This window comes from Mandrillus leucophaeus, unplaced genomic scaffold, assembly GCF_000951045.1.
Source record: "Mandrillus leucophaeus isolate KB7577 unplaced genomic scaffold, Mleu.le_1.0 Scaffold339, whole genome shotgun sequence".
NCBI classification, from domain to species: Eukaryota; Metazoa; Chordata; class Mammalia; order Primates; family Cercopithecidae; genus Mandrillus; species Mandrillus leucophaeus.
In genome coordinates, this window is record NW_012103576.1 from 321,241 (window position 1) to 343,538 (window position 22,298).

At 46.6% G+C, this 22,298-nt stretch overlaps 1 protein-coding gene across 2 annotated transcripts in view; it reads left to right on the top strand.

The window, feature by feature from the left end:
- Window positions 1-13,302: 13,302 nt before the first annotated feature.
- HS6ST2 (heparan sulfate 6-O-sulfotransferase 2) overlaps window positions 13,303-22,298 on the top strand; it is a 345,910-nt gene continuing 336,914 nt past the window's right edge. For both annotated transcript variants that reach the window (XM_011988801.1, XM_011988802.1), the window contains exons 1-3: window positions 13,303-13,452; window positions 15,834-16,527; window positions 17,372-17,890. In XM_011988801.1, coding sequence (XP_011844191.1) covers window positions 16,100-16,527; window positions 17,372-17,890 — 947 coding nt within the window. In that variant the 5' untranslated portion in view covers window positions 13,303-13,452; window positions 15,834-16,099. The remainder of the gene's footprint in view (window positions 13,453-15,833; window positions 16,528-17,371; window positions 17,891-22,298) is intronic.

The following is a 22,298-nucleotide window of genomic DNA, read 5'->3' on the forward strand; positions in this document are numbered from 1 at the left end:
TAGGGGCAGTAGGGAGTAAATCCACAGGGGTGAGGTGGGTGGGGAAAGAGGTATGTAACAAAGGTCCACTTCTGACTTTCCCCTTTTATGCAGGGTCTATCTGGCCCTGAATTGTTGATTTGAACATATGAATGCTTCCTGCTTTGTCCCATCACTTTATCCCTAGCAATGAAGGGCAGGGGGAAGAACAACGGGGCAGGTTTTTACCATCCAGCTCTAGCTACTTTGCCAAGAAGAGAATGGAGAGATGGGTGCATTTATGTTTACTGAGCACCTGATATCTGCCAGTTACTAGGAATGTCCACATCATATCAGCATTAATTATTGGAGGGGGTTTGAAATAACCCACTGAACAAAGCCACAGCATGCTAGGAGAGAAGGGAAACTAAGTCAGAAGAAAGCAGTTAGTGGGAACCAGCCAAAAGTCTCACTTAGGCATCCTGCTGTCTTCCTTATTATTTACTTTTCAGCAGATGGTGAAGCTAAGAATCAGAGTAAATGACTCTCCCAAGATCCCACAGTTGGTTTATGGTAGAGTTGTGTTTGGGTTCTCTTCTGTCAGAGAGAAGTCACATACCCTTCTTGTACCAATATGGTATACAAACTAGAGAAAAGAGGGATGTCTGACTTTGGGTATATCTGTAGGTACGCATCAGGTGTTAAACTGCAGGTACATACATTTCCAGAGGAACTCAATTATAAAGGGAAAGACCTTAAGATACAGTGTCTCATTCCTCCTTGGCAGCTGCATATATGGGAGAAAAGCAAAAGAAAAGAAAGAAAGAGAAAAGGAAAGGAAAGAACAAAGAAAAGAAAAGAAAAGAAAAGAAAAGAAAAGAAAAAAGAAAGAAAGGCAAGACAGCTGAAAGGCATACATTTCTGGAGAGCTCAAAAGATAAAAATGATAGTCTCGCTTGGAATTTATCTTAATGAGCAAGACTCAATCAATGGAAAGTGACAGATGAGATAATTTAAAGTTCAAGTTTCCTTCTTCTGTTTCTTTGTGTAAAAGAGAACCAACTTTTTGATCATTTTTTGCTCAGCTGTAATATTCTGCTGCATAAAGAAGATTGAACACCGAATACCACATTAATATGTTATTGGCATCTTTCTTTTTTCATATCCTACATGTTGATTGTAAAACCGTCCAGGGAGACTGATAGCTGTAATATATTACAGTTCCTCAACTTCAAATTAATTTCATAACAGTACAGTTAAGAGCCAGATATGCTTTGCTCCAAGAAGTATCTCAAAGTAGGTAATATTCTTTTTCTCTGAAGCCCTGGGTCTGGTTATTTTATTTATTGGATCACCTATCTAGACTTTACTTCCTTATGATCCATTACCTGCCTCAGTAATTACCACCATCTCTGAAATGTCCAAGCCCTGGTAAGTAGATTGAATGCCTCTCTGCACATGCCTCCAGGGTGAGCTGCACAAGCACAGTAGGAGCTGGCGAACTGTGTGGGGTGTAAAATCTATGTCTCTGCAATTCCTATTTCACATTCAGACCTCCAACTTGATTCAGTGGGTCTGTGTAGACACAGTTTAAACCAATGACCACATGAAGGAACAAGGCAAGGTGATGCCCAATGACTACAAGGGCCTTAGTTGAACTCATCAAAAGAATGTCCTCCTCCTCCCCTCTAGCCCAAATTCTCTTACCTGAAGAGAATGGATCAGAGCACTCTATCCTTCTGTCTGTCATCTAGGGGCAGCAGTTGTGAAGAAAGGGACATGATCATCTTTCTGTCTCACCTGTCGGTCTTGGAATCCCTTTGGCTGCCACAAAGGATCAAAAATGCTCCCCATTTTTCCACCCTTTTCTTTAGAGTTGTGCTGTCCAATATGGTAGCCGGTAGCCACTTGTGCCCATTTAAATGTAACTTACTTGAAATTAAATTCAATTAAAATTAAATTGATTAAAGTTAAGCTCCTCAGCTGGGTGCAGTGGCTCACACCTGTAATCCCAGCACTTTGGGAGCCTGAGGCAGGTGGATCACCTGAGGTCAGGAGTTCGAGACCAGCTTGGCCAACATGGTGAAACCCCGTCTCTACTAAAAATACAAAAAATTAGCTGGGCGTGGTGGTGGGCACCTATAATCCCAGCTACTTGGGAGGCTGAGGCAGGAGAATTCCTTGAACCCAACCCAGGAGGCAGAGGTTGCAGTGAGCTGAGATCGCACCATTGCACTACAGCCTGGGCAACAAGAGTGAAACGCTGTCTCAAAAACTAAAGCTAAAAATAAATAAATTAAATTAAATTAAACTCCTCAGTCACACTAGCCACATTTCAAGGGCTCAGTAGCTACATGCAGCTGGTGGCTATCATATTGAAGAGTGCAGATAAAGAATATTACCATCATCAAAGAAGGGTCTCTTTGACAACTCTGCCGTGGACCCCAAATGACTCTGATCTTGAAGGAAGAGCAGAATATCAATAATTGCAGAAAGGAGGGAAGACATTTCAGGACAGAATTTGCAAAAACGTTCATTGGTTTTGTGTGGTACAAAGCCCTTGAAAGAAGCAAATTTAAATATTGAGTTTTCTATAGTAGTCTCAATTTTGTAGGAATGTTCAGAAAGAATGAAGAGTATCCAAAAATGATGTATAATGCAACTATGTAAAGTAAAATTAAAAACGAGGTAGGGAAAGTGAAATAAAGGACCTTCCATGGGTGTAAATGCATAATTAAATCTTTCCCCACATTTAAGTTCAGCTAAGTTTTTTTCCAGTGTTCTAATTGTTTTGTTTAGAAAATATGCTCACTGTAACTATGAAATTAATTTATTGTTATTATTAATCATCATCCCATCATCAAATTTCATATCCTGAGTTGACATGTACTTGTTCACTCAAATATTTTTAAGCACCTACTATGTATCAGAAATTCTTCTAGGCCTTTGCTTCTGCATGCAGAAGCTTATATCCTAGTGGGTAGAGATAGAAAGCAAACAATAAACACTGTAAGTTTGGTAAACATATGGAATATCTAAGAGTGATAAGTTCCATGAAATAATAGAGCACAGTACAGGATATCCATGGTGCGGATTGATAATGTTCATGCTGGGGCAGGCAGGGGGGTTAAGCATGTTCTCCTGGATCTTTACACAGGGCAGTGTCCTTATTTTATACATGTAGAAGATAAAGTTCAGGTTGACCAAAGTTTATGCAATTATACACACATATATCATACCATGTGCTGGTAAGCATGTGGCTTACATGCCACATGTAGGGGCAATATGGCAATATGGCAGTATCTATTGCCTTTAGTAATAGCACTAATTCTATTTCCAGCTTTCTGAATGAGTCGGAATAGGTTGGATTATATTGTGGCAATAAAGAATCCCAAATTCTTAGGGTATTATAACAGAAAAAATGTGTATTTCTTGTTCAATCTATATGTACACATGTTCACCAAAAGTCCTGTTCATAGGATCACTATTCAAAACAGCCCAGCACTTAAAATTAGGACAATGCCCACCAATATGAATAAATGTTGGGTGAATAAAATGTAGTGTATTCACACAATGGAATACTTCACAGCAATGAGAATGGATTAACTATAACCCTTTACAATATGGATGAATCTCATAAACATAATTTTGAATGAAGAAAGCCTGAGAGAGTAAATACTGTATGTGGTAGGCAGATTTCTAAGATGGTCCTCCAAGATTTCATGACCCTGGTGTACACAGACCGTCTCCCAGTCATTGAATCAAACACTAATCTAGCTACCACCGAAAAGGAATTTTGCACATGTAATTAAAGTCCCAAATCAGTTACCTTAAAATAGGGAGATTACCTAGGTGGGCCTGATTTAACCACATGAGTTCCTTTAAAAGCAAAGTATATTCCTGGACTGCTTGCAGAAGCAGAAGTCGGAGAGTTGAAGCTTGAGGGAGAGAAATTCTCTGTTGCTGGCTTGAAAGTGGAGGAGGCCTTGTGAGAAGGAATGTAGATGACCTCTAGTTGCTGAGTGTGACCCCTGGTTGATACCCAGCAAGAAAATAGAGACTTCCGTTCTTTAACTGCAAGGAAATGAACTCTGCCAACAACCAGTGAGCTTGGAAGAGGACCCCAGGCCCCAGATGAGATCACAGCCCTGGCTGATACCTTCATTTGAACCTCATAAGCCCCTAAGAAGGGAATCCACCCACACTGTGCCTGGAGTCTTGACCTACAGAAACTGTGAGAATAGATCTATGTTGTTTTAAGCTGCGGTATTTGTGGCAATTGGTTACATAGCAATATAAAACTAGTACACTCTGTGATTCGATTTATATAAAGTACAAAAGCAGGCCAAACTAATCTATGCTGATATAAATCAGAATAGTGGCCACTGGTGGGGATTTATTGACTGAAACAGGGCACAAGAGAGGCTTTTGAGGTGATGGCAGCATTTCTTGATATGAGGGCTAATTACATAGGTATGTTCAGTTTAGGTATGTTTCATCAATTGTACACTATGTTCACTTTTCCATGTGTATATTATAGTTCAATAAAACATCAAAAGCATACATCCAAAATATACGTTTTCCTTTTAAAAAAACCCACAAAACAACATTCTTTATTTTAATATGTGTATTCATATGTGTACTTGGTTATAATAAAGGCCCCCCAAAACAAACTGAAAACAGCAGCTACCTCAGGGGAAGGGAATGGAATTGTATGGGGGTCAAGAGGAATTTTTGCATCTTCTATGATACTTGAACATTTACAAAGAGTTTCAGTCACGCCTTACTTGGATTATTAAAAACATGAAGGCAGAAAAGTATTAAAACGTATGTATAAACTGGGCATGGCGGTTCACACCTGTAATCCCAGCACTTTGGGAGGCCGAGGTGGGAGGATTGCTTGAGCCTAGAAGTTCTAGAACAGCCTGGGCAACACGGTGAAGCTCTGTCTCTACAAAATATACAAAAATTAGCCAGGCATAGTGGCATGCACCTGTAGTCCCAGCAACCCAGGAGGCTGAGGTGGGAGGATCACTTGAGCCCAGGAGCTCAACACCAGCCTGGGCAACATGTCAAAACCCTGCCTCTATGAAAAATACAAAACATTGGCCGGGCGTAGTGGCATGCACCTGTAGTCTCAGCTACTTGGGAGGCTGGTATGGGAGAATTGCTTGAGCCCAGGGAGGTCGAGGCTGCAGCGAGCCATGATTGTGCCACTGCACTTCAGCCTGGGCAACAGAGTGAGACCCTGTCTCAAAAAACAAAACAAAGCAATGAAAAAAAAAAAAAACATATGTATAGATCCAATGATGTATTTGAACAGGGTAACTCTTGTCTAGAGTGGGTATAAACATTCACCTAGGGCTGTGATTTGAAAGACATTAAGAAGTTCCCAGACATCTCTCCTGCTTTGTTTAATAACAGTAACTGCCATTTGTTGGATACCCATTCTCTGTAAGGGCCTATAAAAGGCCGTTTATGTATATTATCCTCTAGTATTACATACATACCTTACAAGATTGTTGATTAGTATCATACCCATTGTACAGAGACAGAGGAGGAAACTGAGGCACTAGTAGGCTAAGTGCTTGCCTAAGGCCACAGAGTTAGTAAAGAGCAGAACTGAATTTCAAATCCTGGTCCGATCCTAGAGAGTGTGCTCTTTCCATTACAGTTGCCTGCTCCTTTAATGGCCTTATTGACTCTTACCCTGGTATAAATTATTCATTCATTAATTCTAAATGGAGCTTTGGGAAAGGGAATCATCTGAGTCCCGCACACCATGGTGGAAATGAGTGTTCCTCAGGTTACATTTTCCCTTATTGGCATTGCAGGGCACCTCCAGGTATGGTGGGAAGTTTGGGAGAGTGGGTCTAATATAGAAAGATGCCGTGTCCCGGAAAGAGTAGACTCGGACACTTCTCAATGCTCTCCAAGAGTGACTGACTGTTCAGGGTTACCCAGTATCCCCCTGGGGGCTTGGCCCAGTGTAACTTCAAGCCACAGGCTTTGTTATGTGAATTTCAGTTTGCTCTCAATATGATCCCTCTTGTAGAGAATATATTAATAACCTTAGTGCAAACACTGTAGACATGGAAAGTGAAATCCAATCCCTGCCCAGGAGATTCCAATCCTCAGGACATAAGGACCAAGCTATCCATCGAATTGCAAAAGACTTACAATGGAGGCAGCTGACTCAAGCTTGGACTTGACTCAGAATTCACTGAATACCGGGGAGTGAGCCTGAGACCTGACCTCCAGGCCAGCTTTGCAAAGGCACTCTGGTTACTGAGATAAAAGAACAGCCTGTGGCACTGACCAAGAGCCTTTGCAGCAGACTTCTGAGAAAAGGAGGACAGGAAGAGGGCTTGTTTAGAGTACTCTGTTTATTTAGCTTTTTGAGAGCTCTTATATTCTTTCATGTGAAGAATGGTCTGTAAATATTGCTAAGAGGAGCTCCTACCTTGTCATTTCAGACAAGTACGGGGGTATTGGTAGAGAGGAGGGACAATTCAGCCTGAATCTTGTATCCTTAGTTTGTCTAAGTATTAGATGAATGGTAGTGTTATAAGGCAGAGCAAAAGAGGTTTGTAGAATAAAATACATCTTTATAGTGATTTTTTTAGAAGGGTCTCACTCTGTCACCCAGGCTGCAGTGCAGTGGCATGATCATGGCTCACTGCAGGCTCAACCTCCCAGGCTCAAGTGATCCTCCCACGTCAGCTTCTGGATTAGCTGGAACCACAGGCGTGCCCCACCATTTATTTATTTATTTATTTATTTATTTATTTATTTATTTATAGAGACAGGATCTTGAATACCTGGACTCAAGTGATCCGATCCTCCTGCCTCTGCCTCTCAAAGTGCTGGGGTTACAGGTGTGAGCCCTGTTGTGAATTTTTTTACATCATGCTAATTTCCCTCATCATTTGATGAAATCTATATTAGCTGTTAAGTTTTTGATGAAATTAATGATGAATAAAAATAATTCTCAGTTGATATCCAGCCTAAAATGCCTCTGTTTAGAATGTCATGTTATGAGCATCTAATGTGGATGAAAAATCAAAACTAAACATATTTCCGGATTACAGTCAACAAAGAAAATTGTCCGTCCTGTATTCTTGCAATCATCCTGGTAAATTATTGTTGTTGTTATTGTTATTGTTAGTTTGCTATTGCTAGAGCATCTTAGCATCTCAGCTGGCAGAAGATTTGTCCTTGATAAGCGAGCTAAAAGCTGTTCATCTGGTAATTCATTAGCTGGCTCTCTTCCAGAAGACTCTGGAACACCAAATATCAGTTTTTGCTTTGACTTGCTACCAACCACTGGCAAGATATAGAACAATGGAAACATGTAGGGTAAAATGCAGAGTGTCTTCTAGTTTAAACTGTGTCTATCCTGGTCCCTCTTCTCCCTGTGAAAAGCAGCTTACTGACTTGGTCTAAAAAAAATCAACTATTTGTTCTGCAACTGAGTTATGCATGTTGACACAGCCCGTACTGTGTTTGTGAGGCTACATACCACTCTCTTGATGAAAGACTCCGCCATGTCATGCTCTTGTCAGTGCAGATGAGGGTGGAATTTGTAGTTGGGGAGGGCTAGGACACATTATATACAACCCTGTGAACAAGGAAGGGACTGATGCCCTGAGTACAACAAGAAAAAGTGGTCAAAACAGTTTGTCAGCAAAAGTTCCTCTTTCTGGGACCAAGACAAAAAAGAATGGGTGGGTGTGCAGATTGATTAGCTCTTCCAGGCCCTCCCAGTGTTCAGTAGGGAGCCTTTTCTGGTCATTCCAGATGTCTGTGAACCATCCGCTGAGTGTCACTGCATTAGAGCTAGTGCCACAGATTAGTCAGTCATTATCCTCAGGCTCTTGCATATTAGGTGTATTATATTTCCTTATATCGATGGTAAGTTTTCTGAGAATGTGGAAGATACTGGGGTACCTGGCAGAATGTAGTGGAAAGAAAACATTTTAAGTCATAAATCGGCAAGTCAGAGGAGAAGCTAACATTTCTTGAGCACCTCCTCTGTCTCAGATCCGTTGTGAGGTGCCATGGGCATTGTCTGACATTGGTATGTGTGCTTAGGGGAGCTAAGGGAGAGGTCATAAGTGGGAATTCCACACATGTTGTGTGACCCTAGCCATGTTTCTTCAGCCCTGAGGGACTCCACTTCCTCATACATAAAGTGAGGACACTAACAGCAGAATTACTGTAAAGATCCAGTCAGTGTCTGTGAAAATATTGGGTAAACTGTGAAGCCCTAGACTGAATGTGATTGTTACGGAGCATTATGAGGAATTTTTAAAAATGAAGAAGCCAAGGTCCTAGACTTTCAGAAGACTGTTGTTTAGTAGAGTGGACAAAGTTGCTTGTGACATTCCCAAAGATAACAGTGTCAGATCATGTGGGTGACATCCCAAGGTTGTGTGTATATTGAGTCGTCCAGTCAGCAGTGTCTTCATCTCTGCTTCCCTCTTTACTAAAATTCAGGATTTGGGCTCTGTCTTCTTCACTGCTCTCAGAGCATGTGCATGACAGCATGTGTCCATGTGTGCACGTGCACACACACACACACACACACACACACACACACACACACGATCCCTCTCTGTCCAGCTCTCCTGCCTGGGATAAGGATTATCTAAGTCTCTTGATATTGTATTTTGGAACAGGAAGTCTTGTATTCTCCAGTCAAACTCACACACCCTGGAGCTGGATGATGATCAGGCAGACATTAGAGTTATTGTTGGCTCACAACTTAGATAGATCTGGGTTCAAGTCCCACCTCTATAATTCCTATGTGTGACTATAATATGGAATTCCAGTGTACTCATTTGTAAAGTAAGTACAACAGAAGTAACTGTCTCATTGGGTTGCTGGCAATGCTAATTGAGATAGTGCATGCAAAGTGGTTAGTACAGTATCTGACATACAGCAGATGTTCAATGTTCAGTATGGGAGCTATTATTGGCATTATTTGCTAACCATCCTGAGGTCAACCTACAGGAGACACCACTACAGCCAGCCATCCTGATCACTGTGCAGATCTCTTTGAAACTGGCACCCTCGACAACAGGTAGACCCCTCTCCCCGTGCCTGTTGCATTTCTAACCCTTTATTGAGCGCTACCAACCGCATTTTGTCTCTTCTCTTTGGGGATTTGAATATCATCTTCTGCTTCAGCTAAATCTCCCACATGATGATACCCATTAAGGCAACTTTCTTCAGTAAAGAAGATAAATGTTCAAAGTGCTTTTTACTAAGTTCATTTCCCTCTGCTGCTCTAATGCTGTAGCTTTCTGCATTTTTATGTCATTTTGTGAAATGTGGATCTTGAAAATACGTATTAAAAAAGCAAGTACTTTCTCAGGTTTTACTATAAAGCCCAGTTAAGGGCTTTAGGAGCCTCTGGTCTGGTTCTCTCTTATTAAAAATTAATTTTCATTTGGTCTATGACAAGTATGGTTTCTCTAAAGTAATTTCTCTTTTCCTGGATTATGCTTATAAGCCCATTTGAGTGACAAATAAATCCTTTTCCTGGGAGCAACTTTGGCCTTGAAGCCTGCTTCCTTCAAATTCTTCAGGTTGACCTAAGATATAATTTTTAACTCTTGTATTTTAGTATTCGAAACTAGGACTCCCACAGAGACCAGTCAGGCAATGGGTGTGTTCCTCTCTTGCTGAGATCCCAGAGTATAAAAATAAATGGGAAACTGTGGGTCAGGTAAGGCCATTTTTGTTTTTATCATTACCATTATTAAAACCTACCTTGGGCTTTCGTGTTAGCTGGAGGTCAGTTCTTTATTTTTGTTTTGAGATGAAGTCTTGCTCTGTTGCCCAGGCTGCAGTGCAGTGGCATGTTCTCGGCTCACTGCAGTCTCTGCTTCCCAGGTCCAAGCAATTCTCCTGCCTCAGTTTCCCAAATAGCTGGGATTATAGGCACACACCACCACGCCCAGCTAATTTTTGTATTTTTAGTAGAGACGGGTTTTCACCATGTTGACCAGGCTGGTCTCGAACTCCTGACCTCAGGTGATCCATCCACCTCGGCCTCCCAAATTGCTGGAATTACAGGCGTGAACTACTGTGCCTGGCCATGGAGGTAAGTTCTTGATATGACTTTTTCCCAATCTTTTAGCCTTGACTTTATCATCCAAGTCAGTAGAGGCCCAGAAGGCTTATTTTCAACTTTCTATCTTATCCGTGTGATCTGAGAAAGTTTGCTCTTTATTTAAGTCCTTCTTCTGCTTTTGTGACTCAGCGACTAACAGGAGGGTCATCTTTGGTAGTGTGCTTTTGCTGACACAACAGCCAGAAGAGAGTGGTGTCCCTCCCAACCTTCTCATTAGCTAGCATAGCTCAGATCACATAAGGTTCCTGCTGGGAGGGGTTTTCCTGGTCTTCTAATGCAGCCCCTCATTTTACCGAAGTCGGCAACTAAGTCTCAGAGATTTAGTTGAGTCAAGTGACTTGAGTCAAGTGACTCACCCAGGATCACACAGTGAGCCAGAGGCAGAACTGGGACTCAAACATTGTTTTCTTGGCATCCCACTTGGTGCTTTTTCTACTCTGCCACTGTGAACTGGTGCTGACAGCCCAGGGCTCAGCCGACGGGGCTTGCTCAGCTAAGGCTCATGCAGGATGAATGCAAACTTGACCTTGTTTTTTAATCCCAACTGCTGTGGTTTGACCAGCTGCTCAAATGGAAACCCCTCCGGCCAGATCAACCATTAACTTTTGAGGCGAATGGAGCTTAAAATTAGTGTCAAGAGTTTAAAGTAGGGCTTGCCCTGTAAGCTCTCCTCTTTATTTACCTATAGCTCTCTTCCATTCTCTACCTCAGCTCTCCAAGCATCTCCTCCACTGCCCTATTTTTTGTGTTTCCTAGTATCTCATGGGAAGGACCATTCATTAGGGTTAAGCAATGCCATCTACTCTTTTCTTGTTGATATATCTTGGAAGGGGACACGTGTGTATGTCCCATCCCTCAATGTGACACAGTGGATCAGAGGCTTTCCTCCTCCATGGGACATGAGCCAGGAGAGCACTGGAGAGACATGGAGGGAGGGTAAGAAAAGACTGCAGATAAAAAAAATAGGATGTGGCAAAGCCAGCCTAGGGCAAAATTAGGCCCATAGCCAGTTGCCTGTCATTAAGTATATGTGTGTTGCTCCTGTGAAGATACAACAAAGATATCAAATCAAAGATATTGAGTCAAAAGAGGTGGAAAAAAACAAGCATTTTCTGAAGGTCTGCTTTTTCAAGAACTAGACTAAGTGTTCTCAGTAGATTATTTTAGTTAACTCGCATGACAGCCCACTGAGGTAGCCATCATTAACCTCATTTTCATGGATGAGAAAATTGAGGTTCTGATGAACTCAAAGAGCCCTAATGAAATCCCACAGGGCAATGTGCTCTCCAAACCTATGCTCTCTTCTCCTTAAAAGCACTCATTTGAGATTGGATTCCTCTTTACTATATCCCTAAACCAGCTTTTTGGAGGTACCTGATCAGGCTACTTTCTTCTTCTTCTTTTTTTTTTTCTTTTTTTGAGACAGAGTCTCACACTGTCACCCAGGCTGGAATGCGGTAGTATGGTCATGGCTCACTGCACCCTCAATTTCTCGGGCTCAACGGATCCTCCAACCTCAGCCTCCCAAGTAGCTTGGGACCACAGGTGCATGCCACCACGCCCAGCTAATTTTTTATAATTTTGTTGTTGTTGTTGTTGTTGTAGACACGGGGTTTTGCTATGTTGCCCAGGCTGGTCTCAAACTTCTGTGCTCCAGTGATCCACCTGCCTTGGCCTCCCAAAGTGTTGGAACTACAGGAGCCACCATACCCAGCCCAGGATATTTTCTAAGAGTGGAAACTGAGGCCCAAAGAAGTGAGATGACTGTTCCAGAAGCAGTCTGGCCCACTGCCTATGGTTGTGAGGCCTTGGCTTATTGTAGCTTTAAAAGCCCTGCATGAACTGACTCTTCCATTTGTTGTCAGTGAAAAGCGGGAATTTCGTCTGGGCACAGTGGCCCACGCCTGTAATTCCAGCACTTTGGGAGGCTGATGCGGGTGGATCACCTGTGGTCACAAGTTCGACACCAGCCTGGCCAACATGGCCAAACCCCGTCTCTACTAAAAATCCAAAAAGTAGCCAGGGATGGTGGTGCATGTCTGTAATCCCAGCTACTTGGGATGTTGAGGCATGATAATCGCTTGAACCGGGAGGTGGAGGCTGCAGTGAGCCGAGAACACACCACTGCACTCTGGCCAGGGTGACAGAGTGAGACTCCATCTCAAAAAAAGGGAATTTCACTGCTAGTGAAATACTGGGAATCCTTCATCAGGAGAGGGCTGGTCATCGGGCTGCCTGTTCACAGGGTTGGGTCTACTATGAACCCCATTCCAGTGCTTATCCTACCTTTTTAGCACATATTCATTTAGCATACACAGCACCCTGGCACCTCCTTTTTTTTTTTTTTTTTTAACTCCTTGAGCCCCATGTTTTGTTAGGCTAGAAAAATAAAACTCAGTGTTTTGTGGGGAAAATAAATGACTATTGAGAGTGATGCATATAACACACCCAGCCTGTTTATAATATTAAAGCCTGAATTGCAAGACAGTGTTTTCATTAAGTACTGCTATTCATTCCGTTTGGAGAGACACATAAGAACAGAAACCAATCAACTCAGTAGTTTGCATGCCTTTGATCTTTGTGACAGAATTGCCTATGATTGAGAGTATGAACATTTTCACAAAATGAGAGACAGCTAGAAAACCAGGGTTGAACAGAATGCTCAGGATGAGGGGAAGACATCATCTATGCTTTCTAGAAAGAGTGTCATGCTTACTTTAATATGAAATTTTCACTATTTCTGTTCTAATTTGAACAGGGTACCCTGCTGTCACCCTTGTAATATGGGCCCAGAACAATTGCAGCTGCTGCTGGCCTGGTGGGATCCAGTGATGCAAATGTCACAGAACGCATGTAGGACCAGGTCTAAGCCATTCCCCCGGGCTAAGGCCCTGAGTCTTTGGCAGTCCTTCAGCCTTTGAGGAAGACAGTAAAGGTAAAAACGTGACAAGGAATGTCAGATCAGGAAAGTGTCCCTTGAATCACAAAGTCAACCTTGCTGTCTCTCAGATAGGGAAGTTGAGCCCAAAGGTGAGCAAGTGGCTTCCTCAGGGTCATATATATATAGGGTCTCATTAGTGTCAGAGTCAAGACATGAGCCCAGGTCTCTGGACTCCCAGGCCAGTGCTCTTGCAACTACCTCCCACTGTTGTCTCAGATTACAGGAACCAAATGCAGGTCTGGCCTCGTGCTGCTTAGTATGCAAGCCAGGCTGACCTTTATGCTCCCAGAATCATCAACCTTTTCATTGGAAACCACGGAAGGACGGTTCTGGGAAAATAATGAAAATGATACCACACCATAGAGACAACCAGAAGCCCTGCTCAGATGACAGAGTTCTCCTCACCTTCCAGGTACTGAATCCCAAATATATGTATACACAGCAACTCCAGTTGGTGTTAGAAATAAGGAGATGGAAAACCAAAGTCTTGACAGTTCGGCCAGTTCTCTTCCTTTTTTTTTTTTGCCTCCCACCCCCAGTCTCTCCCCAAAAGGCCAAAATCTAGAGCATTTGAGCCTTTGTCATTCACTGCCTGAGAGGAACCAGCTCCTGGGAGCAGAGACCAGCCGAGATTACAAGAAGCCTCTTCAACATGCAGCCAAGGCACAGCCCTGGCCTCAGGAGAACATGGCTCTTGGGACACACGTAGGAAAAATTCCCTGCTTCTCGGAAAAAAAGCCTCTTCAATCCTGGAGGGATCTTCTGAGGTTTGTGGGACTCCCTGCTCCCCACAAAGACTGTTTTCTTGTACTTCCAGGAGCCCTGATATATGAATTCCTGTATGAGAGATTCATTTCTTTGTTCCTCACAGCATGAGGGGGCGGAGGAAGGGCTTCTAAATGCAAAAATCCCAGAGACAGATTACATCTCAGAAACTGAACTTTACAGCCCCACCGTGTCCCTCTTGCTCTGCAACTACCAACCTCACTGGCCCTTTCTCTGAAGGTTGGACTGTGAGTGTGCATGCATGTGTGTGGACACGTTCCTTATCACAACTCAAATGAGTAAAACCTGACTTTTCCCCGTACTGTTTACCACTTCCCGCTTCCCTCCATCCAAGGCACTTTCTTGTGTTCCAATGCCACTAATCCCTCTTACAGCAGAAACTCCATAGTTTAGCTGCTGACGGCTTGAATCTGTGACCCACCTGTTTCAGAAATATTTTCCTAGGGACCCAGTGAATGCCATTACATACAAAGGTGGTGTAATGGCAGGGAATCTTTATGCAGCACCATGAGGAGAGCCACCTATTGGGTAGGCTAAAGAGGTTGACCGCAGTGAGTGGCCAAGCAGAAGGCAGGGGCAGCTGGCAAACTGAGCTGCGGGGCCACCCCCATGGCTTCCCTCTACCCTGGCTCACACCCTAAGCTGCCCTCAGGGGGAGCAGGCCCAGGCCTACCAGCCTGGGCACCAGGGGAGCTCCTGGGGAAGTTGAGAGGTCTACCTTGTAAGTTACTGCATCTGGCTTCTTCGTACAAGTTCATTGGGTTTTCAGAGTGTTCCTGGAGCCTCAGGACAGGCGATGCCTGAAGGGCTAGAAATTCAGGATTCCAAAAAAAATCCACTATCCCTTATGTTTGCAGCTGGACAAAGGGTCCCTCACTGTCCCCAGTATGTTTGGGGCACATAGAAGTCTAGCCAGGGCTGGGAATTCTAGGGGGTGGTAAGGACAGGGTGCACAGCTGCAAAATTGCCGGAGAAGGGCCTGTTCCTTATTTGGCCTGTGACGCAGTTGGCACATTGAGCTTAGAGCAACAGGTAAACACAGCCTCACATTTGGAGTGGCCTAAAGGTTTCTACATTTCATCCCCACGGTGACTCAGTTGGTCAAAACAGAGGACATAATTGGTCCTATCTTACAGACAAGAAAACTGAGGCTCAGGAGGGGCAAGTGATTATTCCAGGGTTGCCCAGCAAGGAAGTGACAGATTTCCCAGGACTTCTAGACTATTCTTAGGCTTGCCGCTTCATGGCATAGATAGAACAGGAAAGGGATGGAGCAGAGCTCAGCGAGGGAGATACTGGGAGAGCCTGTCTCCAGGAGGGACATGCCCCCACCCCAGAACTCAACTCGTGGTCCGAATCCTCTCACTCAGTGGCCCCAGTGCCAACAGCACTGCTCAGAAACACTGCTGCCAACCGGTGCCCCTTCTGCAGCAATGGGACTGGAGGGAGTTGCACACTCAGTCACGGAAACACCAGTGTCCTGATGTACAGCAAGCCCCTTTGATCAATCAGATGGGGACAGACTGAGTCCTGAGTTCCCAGGGTCCTTTTCCTGAAGGGACATCCATTTTTTCCGTGTTAATCCTTGCATCCCTGGTCCTGCAACAGCAAAGAGCCTTTCGGACACTGGAGCTTGAGGAAGATCGGTGCCTATTTATTAGAGAAGGTGGTGTTAGTATCAGGAAATAGGTGGATGGTGCCGGGTTTCTTGGGTTCAAACCCTGGGGCTCTGCTGTGTGACCTTGGGCACGTCCCTACCCCTCTCTGGGCCTCAGTTTCCTCATGTGTCACATTATCTTGGATTAGATGGTCTCACTCTGATGGAGTTTTTAGTTATGTATCCATTCATTCAACAAACATTTTGTGAGTCAAGCCCTCCTGCAGGCACAGGGTTTGGTACACAGGATTCAGCAAGAAGACAGTCTGTGCTCTAAAAAAGGTCAGATTCTCATTCTGTAATGCTTTTTGGTCATGCTGTCTTTTTGTCATGCTGACTTACCTTTTCAGAAAATGCCCCCGCTTCCGCTGGAGAATGGAAATTGGCAAAGAGAGACGGAAAAGCTCCAATTTGCGCCTTTGCTATTTTAGGAGAGGTTGAAATTACGAGCCCAAGTGGAGTGATGCGCTAAGCAGAGTGACCTCCGTACTCCTAGAAAAGAGAAAACCCAGGTTCTCTGCTTGTGAAGTGGCTCGAGCTCTTAGGCGTGAGGCATTATTATATAAATTCAAGCTCGCTCCTGATCCTTAGTACCCTGAGTTGCCTGAAGGGGGGAATGGCACTGCCTGCGTGTGCAGTCCGGGCGTTCGAGCCGCCGCGGCAACCGGAACGAGGAGCGCCCGCCCGCACCACCTGTCCCCGCCGGCATTCCAGAGTAGAGGCCGAATTGGCAGAGAGCCGGCCAGGGTCGGTCGCCGCCTCAGTTCGCGCGGGCCCTCCTAGGGGTGTGTCTCACGGATTCCACTCCCGGCCGCTCCTGGACAAGCCCCGAAAGGCGTCTTCTTCCCTGGCGGGAGCCGCGTGCGCCCCGCTTTTCGCGCTGCTGTCCCGGGGCCGCCGCAGGCGGATGCACGTCCTCAGGCGACGCTGGGACCTGGGCTCCCTCTGCCGGGTCCTGCTCACTCGGGGCCTGGCCGCCCTGGGCCACTCGCTGAAGCACGTGCTCGGTGCGATCTTCTCCAAGATTTTCGGCCCCCTGGCCAGGTACGTTCTAGGTGAAAGCGGGGTTCGCGCCCCCAGGCCAGGGTGCGAAGGTGCTGTACGGGAAGGGAAGGCAGCCGCGGGGGGTATAGAAGGGCGCAAAGTTCCAGCTGGCCATTGGTGGACTGGCTGGGGTCTCCGGAGGGGCGCGGCGCGCATTTGGCCACGCCGCGGCTCCGTCGCCACTGTTCCCCTGGCACCGGCAGCGCAGCGTCTCCGCTACCAAGTCGGGCTGCGGGCGGGCTCCTTCCCCCAGGGGAACTCTGAGCGCCCGGCTCCGAGCTCCCTCGAGGCCGCCTCCCGGGTGGGCAAGCGGGCGCGGGCGCGGGCTAAAGGAGGGCTTCGGGGCATGCGGGGAGAAACCCGGACAGAGGTGTGCGCTCCAAAAGGGATGGGGGCAGAAGAGCTCGGAGAGTCCGGCGGGCGAAGCGGGATGGGGATGGGAGCCACCGAGAGTGGAGCGAGACACACGGGGGCCCGGACTGGGGGCGTGAGTTGAGGGGAGTGGGGCGACTGGGCCCGGAGGGGTCCCACTGGGTCGAAAACCCGCGGAGGGGCTCTGGGGAGCTCCGAAGAGCTCTGGCGGGGGGAGGGGGCGAGCGGCCCGCGGGAAGAAATCGGGGTGGGGGTGTGTGTGTGCCGCAGAAGCCACAGCGCTGAGCCTGCCGGGAAGGAAGGAAGCGGGGAAGGGAGCCGCCGCCGCAGCCGCCGCCGCCGTGGAGTACTCGGTGCGGAGGGGAGGGGGAGAGGGGCGCAGCGGCGGCTCCAGGGGGAGGGGGCGGTGCGGGGGCACGGCGAGCGCGGGCCGAGCTGCGGGATTGACGTAACGAGCTTGGGTTTCCCCCAGCGTCGGGAACATGGATGAGAAATCCAACAAGCTGCTGCTAGCTTTGGTGATGCTCTTCCTATTTGCCGTGATCGTCCTCCAATACGTATGCCCCGGCACAGAATGCCAGCTCCTCCGCCTGCAGGCGTTCAGCTCCCCGGTGCGGGACCCGTACCGCTCGGAGGATGAGAGCTCCGCCAGGTTCGTGCCCCGCTACAATTTCACCCGCGGCGACCTCCTGCGCAAGGTAGACTTCGACATCAAAGGCGATGACCTGATCGTGTTCCTGCACATCCAGAAGACCGGGGGCACCACTTTCGGCCGCCACTTGGTGCGCAACATCCAGCTGGAGCAGCCGTGCGAGTGCCGCGTGGGTCAGAAGAAATGCACTTGCCACCGGCCGGGTAAGCGGGAGACCTGGCTCTTCTCCAGGTTCTCCACGGGCTGGAGCTGCGGGTTGCACGCCGACTGGACTGAGCTCACCAGCTGTGTGCCCTCTGTGGTGGACGGCAAGCGCGACGCCAGGCTGAGACCGTCCAGGTGAGTGCGCTCCCGTAGTCAAGCGGGACTCGGGCCTAGGAGGACTGGGAGGCGCGGCTGCCCCAAGCCGGGGACCTAGCAGGCACCCTGGCGCCCGGGCGTTTGCACCCCGACTGGGCGGTGCTGGGCGCCCAGTAGCGCACGTTCGCGGCGCTGTGGCGGCCTCAGAAAGGCTTTCCGCTCTGGCCCCGGACTGACCGTCTGTCTGTCCGCAGGGTGGCCTGCGTGATGGTTGGGAGAACTGGAGGGGGGAGGCAGCCGAGAGGCCCGGAACAAGCGCCTCACTGGCCGCTGGGACGGGCCATCGCACTCAGTCTCTGCACTGGAGAGCCCTAAAGAGCCGCGCTCTCGGTGCAGCGTCTCTGGATACCTCCTTTCCTCTACTCTGCACCCGGGTTCCGAAGTCTCCTTTTAGCGCTCTCTTCCTCCTTTCGGCGCCCGCATTCTTCCCTCCCCCTTTTTTCTCGCCTAGTCTATTTGCCTTGTTCTCCCTCTTTCTCTCTTGTGCCCCAGATCTTGTCTGCTCCTGTTTGCTCGCTGTTTCCTTCTTTCCATTCCCCTCTTTCGCTTTTCTTCTTTTGCTCTCTTACCCTTTCTGTTTCTCTCTTCTTGCCAGACTTTTATCACCTCCCTCCTTCCCCGCTCTAGCTCTGCTTTCCCCGAGCTATTGGGTGTCCCTCTGTCTCTATTTTCCGACATCCAAGGAGAACTCGTGGTTCCCAGGCTTGCCTCTCACCACTGGCTGCATGAGAGGCATCTGTGGCTCTTTAGGAGTGCTGGGGGCACCCCACGGACCGAAGGGCGGGCTGGGATGGTGCCCTGGACCCCATGTGGGGTTCAGCCACCAGGAACCTCTCCTGATTTACAAAAAGTATTTAAAAAGCCCGAGCCCGAGCCCCGGCATGGGGCGCTGCCAGCCCATTTTCTGTGAGCCTGGGCTGATGTGGTAAAAACTGATTTATTAATAGTCTGTAGCCAGAAGCAAGGGTATTTTCCTTCCTCCAGAGGCGATGTCCAGTTGCTGGAGGTCATGGAGTACTGTAAAGTGGGTGGTGGTGGGGTGGGGGAATTGAGTGCTATGGGGTGCAGTTGGTCCAACCAGGGCTACTGTTTCGCAAGTCTCCTTAAAACAAATCTGGGCTGAAGGAGGGAGTCTAGGGGGTGCACAAGGTGAGTTTCATGGCCTGGAGGCCTCTGGATAGGGTCACTGGGCCGGCAAGGACATGTCTGTGTACCGCCCCCATCCCCCCCGGGTGCACTTGTTACCCTGGACGAGGGGATGCTTTGCAGTTGACTGTCAGAATGCAACAACCAGTGTGGATTTTTCTGTCCAACTGCAGCAAATAGAGCCCTAGAGCCTTGACTTTCAGATTACCATTGAGATTTAGGGGGAACATCACCCCCTGCCTCTCCTCTTCACTCTCTCTTCTCTCAGTTTACAGTGTCCTTTCTCAAATGCTGGAATTGTGGCAGAATCTGCCAAACTTGTATTTCCTTTACAATAGTAACAGTTTTTTTCTTCCACCCCAAGAAAACCTTAGCTCCAGGACCTCAATCCATTGGTACAATTGTCTAAGTCATTGTCACAACAATATTCTGGTGTTTAAGAAGTTCCCAAACAATTTGGCAATATTGAAAAGAATTTGTCATACTGACAGACCTTGTAGGTGTAGTGAGAGATGGTAATATTTAAAAAGCTCTTCTGGGCAAAAGTAGAATTCCACAGCCACGACTATAGCAGAGAAGTGAAAACAAGGTCTTGGTCACCATGAAAGCCATGGCCTTGTCTGGAGTTCCATGGGGCACATGTGCCTTTACTGATCCTTTTGAACATGTAGGTCAGGGTATGTTGTCTATAAACACACATTATTAATGTGGCCTAGATTATCTGTTTGGTGGCTACAGTCCTCTAGCAGATTCCTTCCCGAATTCTCCAGAAGATAACCAGGACCCCTCAAAGCCTCTTGGATTGTCTCAAATTGAAGCAAAATTATTTGAAATGACATAGGATTTTCTTGGTTATTAAAAGGCTGATGCCACAGTGCCATCTAGTCTAATCAAAGAAAAACCACGTTCTAAAAAGTCACAGTTACTGGATTTTACAGTATTTGCAAAAATGAAATAAAATTTGCTAGAGAAATGCATTGCTACCTCAAGAACACCTTTTTATTTCATTCATTCCTGCCCACCTCCAGAAATACTCACCTTGAAGAATAGGGATAGCCTAGGGGTTCCAGAATTTCCCTGGATGTTGACAGATCCCTAGGGGTTGCAGGACCAGTTCTGTGAGTTCTGATAATCTGTAAGAACTAAGGTGTGCATGTGTGTGTGAGAATGAGAGAGTGTGTGTATATGACTGTTGTATGTGTCTGTGCTAGGAGAAAATTTAGAGGTAAAGGCAGCTGCACCAGTGGTGAAATGTGGGGGTGAGAAACTGGTGTCTGGAAATGGGAGAGTCAGCTTTTGGGTGTTCCTGTGTCAAACAGCCTCTCCATGACAGCTGGTGGTCTCTGTGCTCCTCTCAACTGAGGGGAACAACAGTTCCACCTTTCTGGCCTGGGAGTTCAGACAGCTGGGCCTTAGTTCTAGGCCAGCCACTAACCGGCCATGTGACCCTTGACCAGATCCTGTGTAGAGTGCACTCCAGTTTGTGATAAGCATTCATATCCCTTATCTCTGGTATTCCTCTGTAAACTTACACAATCTTCAGCAAGAGGCCAAAGTGGACAAAAGTATCCCCATTTATCAGATGAGAATGAAGCCCAAAAAGGCTAAAGGGCTTCCCCGGGTCACTGAGTTTTTTTTTGCGGCACAGCAGGCATCTGACTCCAGTTCTGTCTGACTCCACAACCCTTGCTCTGTTGACTGCACCTGATGAACAAGGGTTTTCTGCAAAAACACAGTAAGGTCTTTCATGTTAGTCACTCCCACAAAGTGAATGAACAGTCAATACATATTGGCTGTTGTTATCACCTACATCATTATCATCGTCAGTCATTTTACAGCATGTGAGTTTGGATGAGTTTTTGGGCCAGGGTTACCACACACCTTTCGAGAAGAACGGATTTCTACATCCCTAAGGCTTTCTATTCACTGGGGATAAGTCTTGTGGCTAGATTGCAGAGGGGTCTTTCATTGCCATGTTGGGAATCTCTGCAAAGCTGAGTAGGATGGGAGCAGGCTGAGGCCTGGTTGGATGAGCTTCGGTAGGAGTCTTCAGCTGAGACAGGAACCACCTACTGACTCACAGCCATTCATCCACATTAGGGGGGTATCAGAGGCTATTGTGGCTGCAAGCCAAGACTCTGAATCCTGCTTCCAGTGCTACCTTTGGGATGCTTCTCTGCCTCCGCGGATGGTTAAGTGCTTGGGTGATATATAACTGCTGAATAGAAACGACTGTGATCACGTTGCCTGGAGAGGACAAAGAGAGAGAGAGTGCTTGGCTGGTGAAAAGCTCAAGTTGTTTATTAAGGATAATATTTCTTTTAAAAAATCAGAAATTGGATTTCATCCATCTGTCTGCCAGTGTGTTGTTTGCAGTCAGAGAAGGGTCTTGCTCATTTTAGAATTTCTGAGACCATTTTTGAAAGTGTATCCAAACATTGTTGCTCACAAGCTGTTAAAAGTCCCAAATTCTGCAGACTTTTCTCAGGTCAAATTTCCTCTGTTTGTAGCCAACTCTAGTGTGCCATTTGTTCTGTAGGGGGAATTCAGAACTGGGCCCAAAGAAATAGCACTAGCCCCCTTCTTCATCACTAGGTCTCATGCTGGCCAGCATGCACAGAATGGGGTTGAGAGGTCAGGGTCCATGGCTATACAAGTCAAAGAATCTGATCATATTCACGTTGCACCCTAGACTTTTAGCATCTCTAAAAATTTTCAGTTTGGATGAGTGATTGAGCCAGAATTACCACACCCATTGGGAGAAGAACAGATTTCTACATCCCCGAGGTGTTTTATTCACCAGGGGTAGGTCTTGTGGCTAGATTGCAGAGGGGACTTTCATTGCCATGTTGGGAATCCCTGCAAAGCTGAGCAGGATGGGAGCAGGCTGAGGCATCTGGAAGGGTAATTAATTATCATCTTCAATCCAGCAGGATATCGTTGATGGGAAAGGACTAAACAGTGTTTGTTTAGATGGAGAAAAGCTTTTTTCGGTCATTCTATTTTTTTTTAAATTGTGGGAAAAGCTTTCTCTTTCCATTTGTTCTTAAAAGGTGGCTCTATTTTGAAAGAGCTGTAACTATATAGTGTGTCTACCTGATCATGCCTCACAAGCCCACGCTTTCCCTCTTTCTCTTCCTTGATTTTGCAGTGAGGCAAAATGGCACGACAGGCTTGTGGTATAGGCTGAGGCATTAAGCAGAATGGACTGTTACAGCCAGTAGTCAGTACTGGTTGTGTG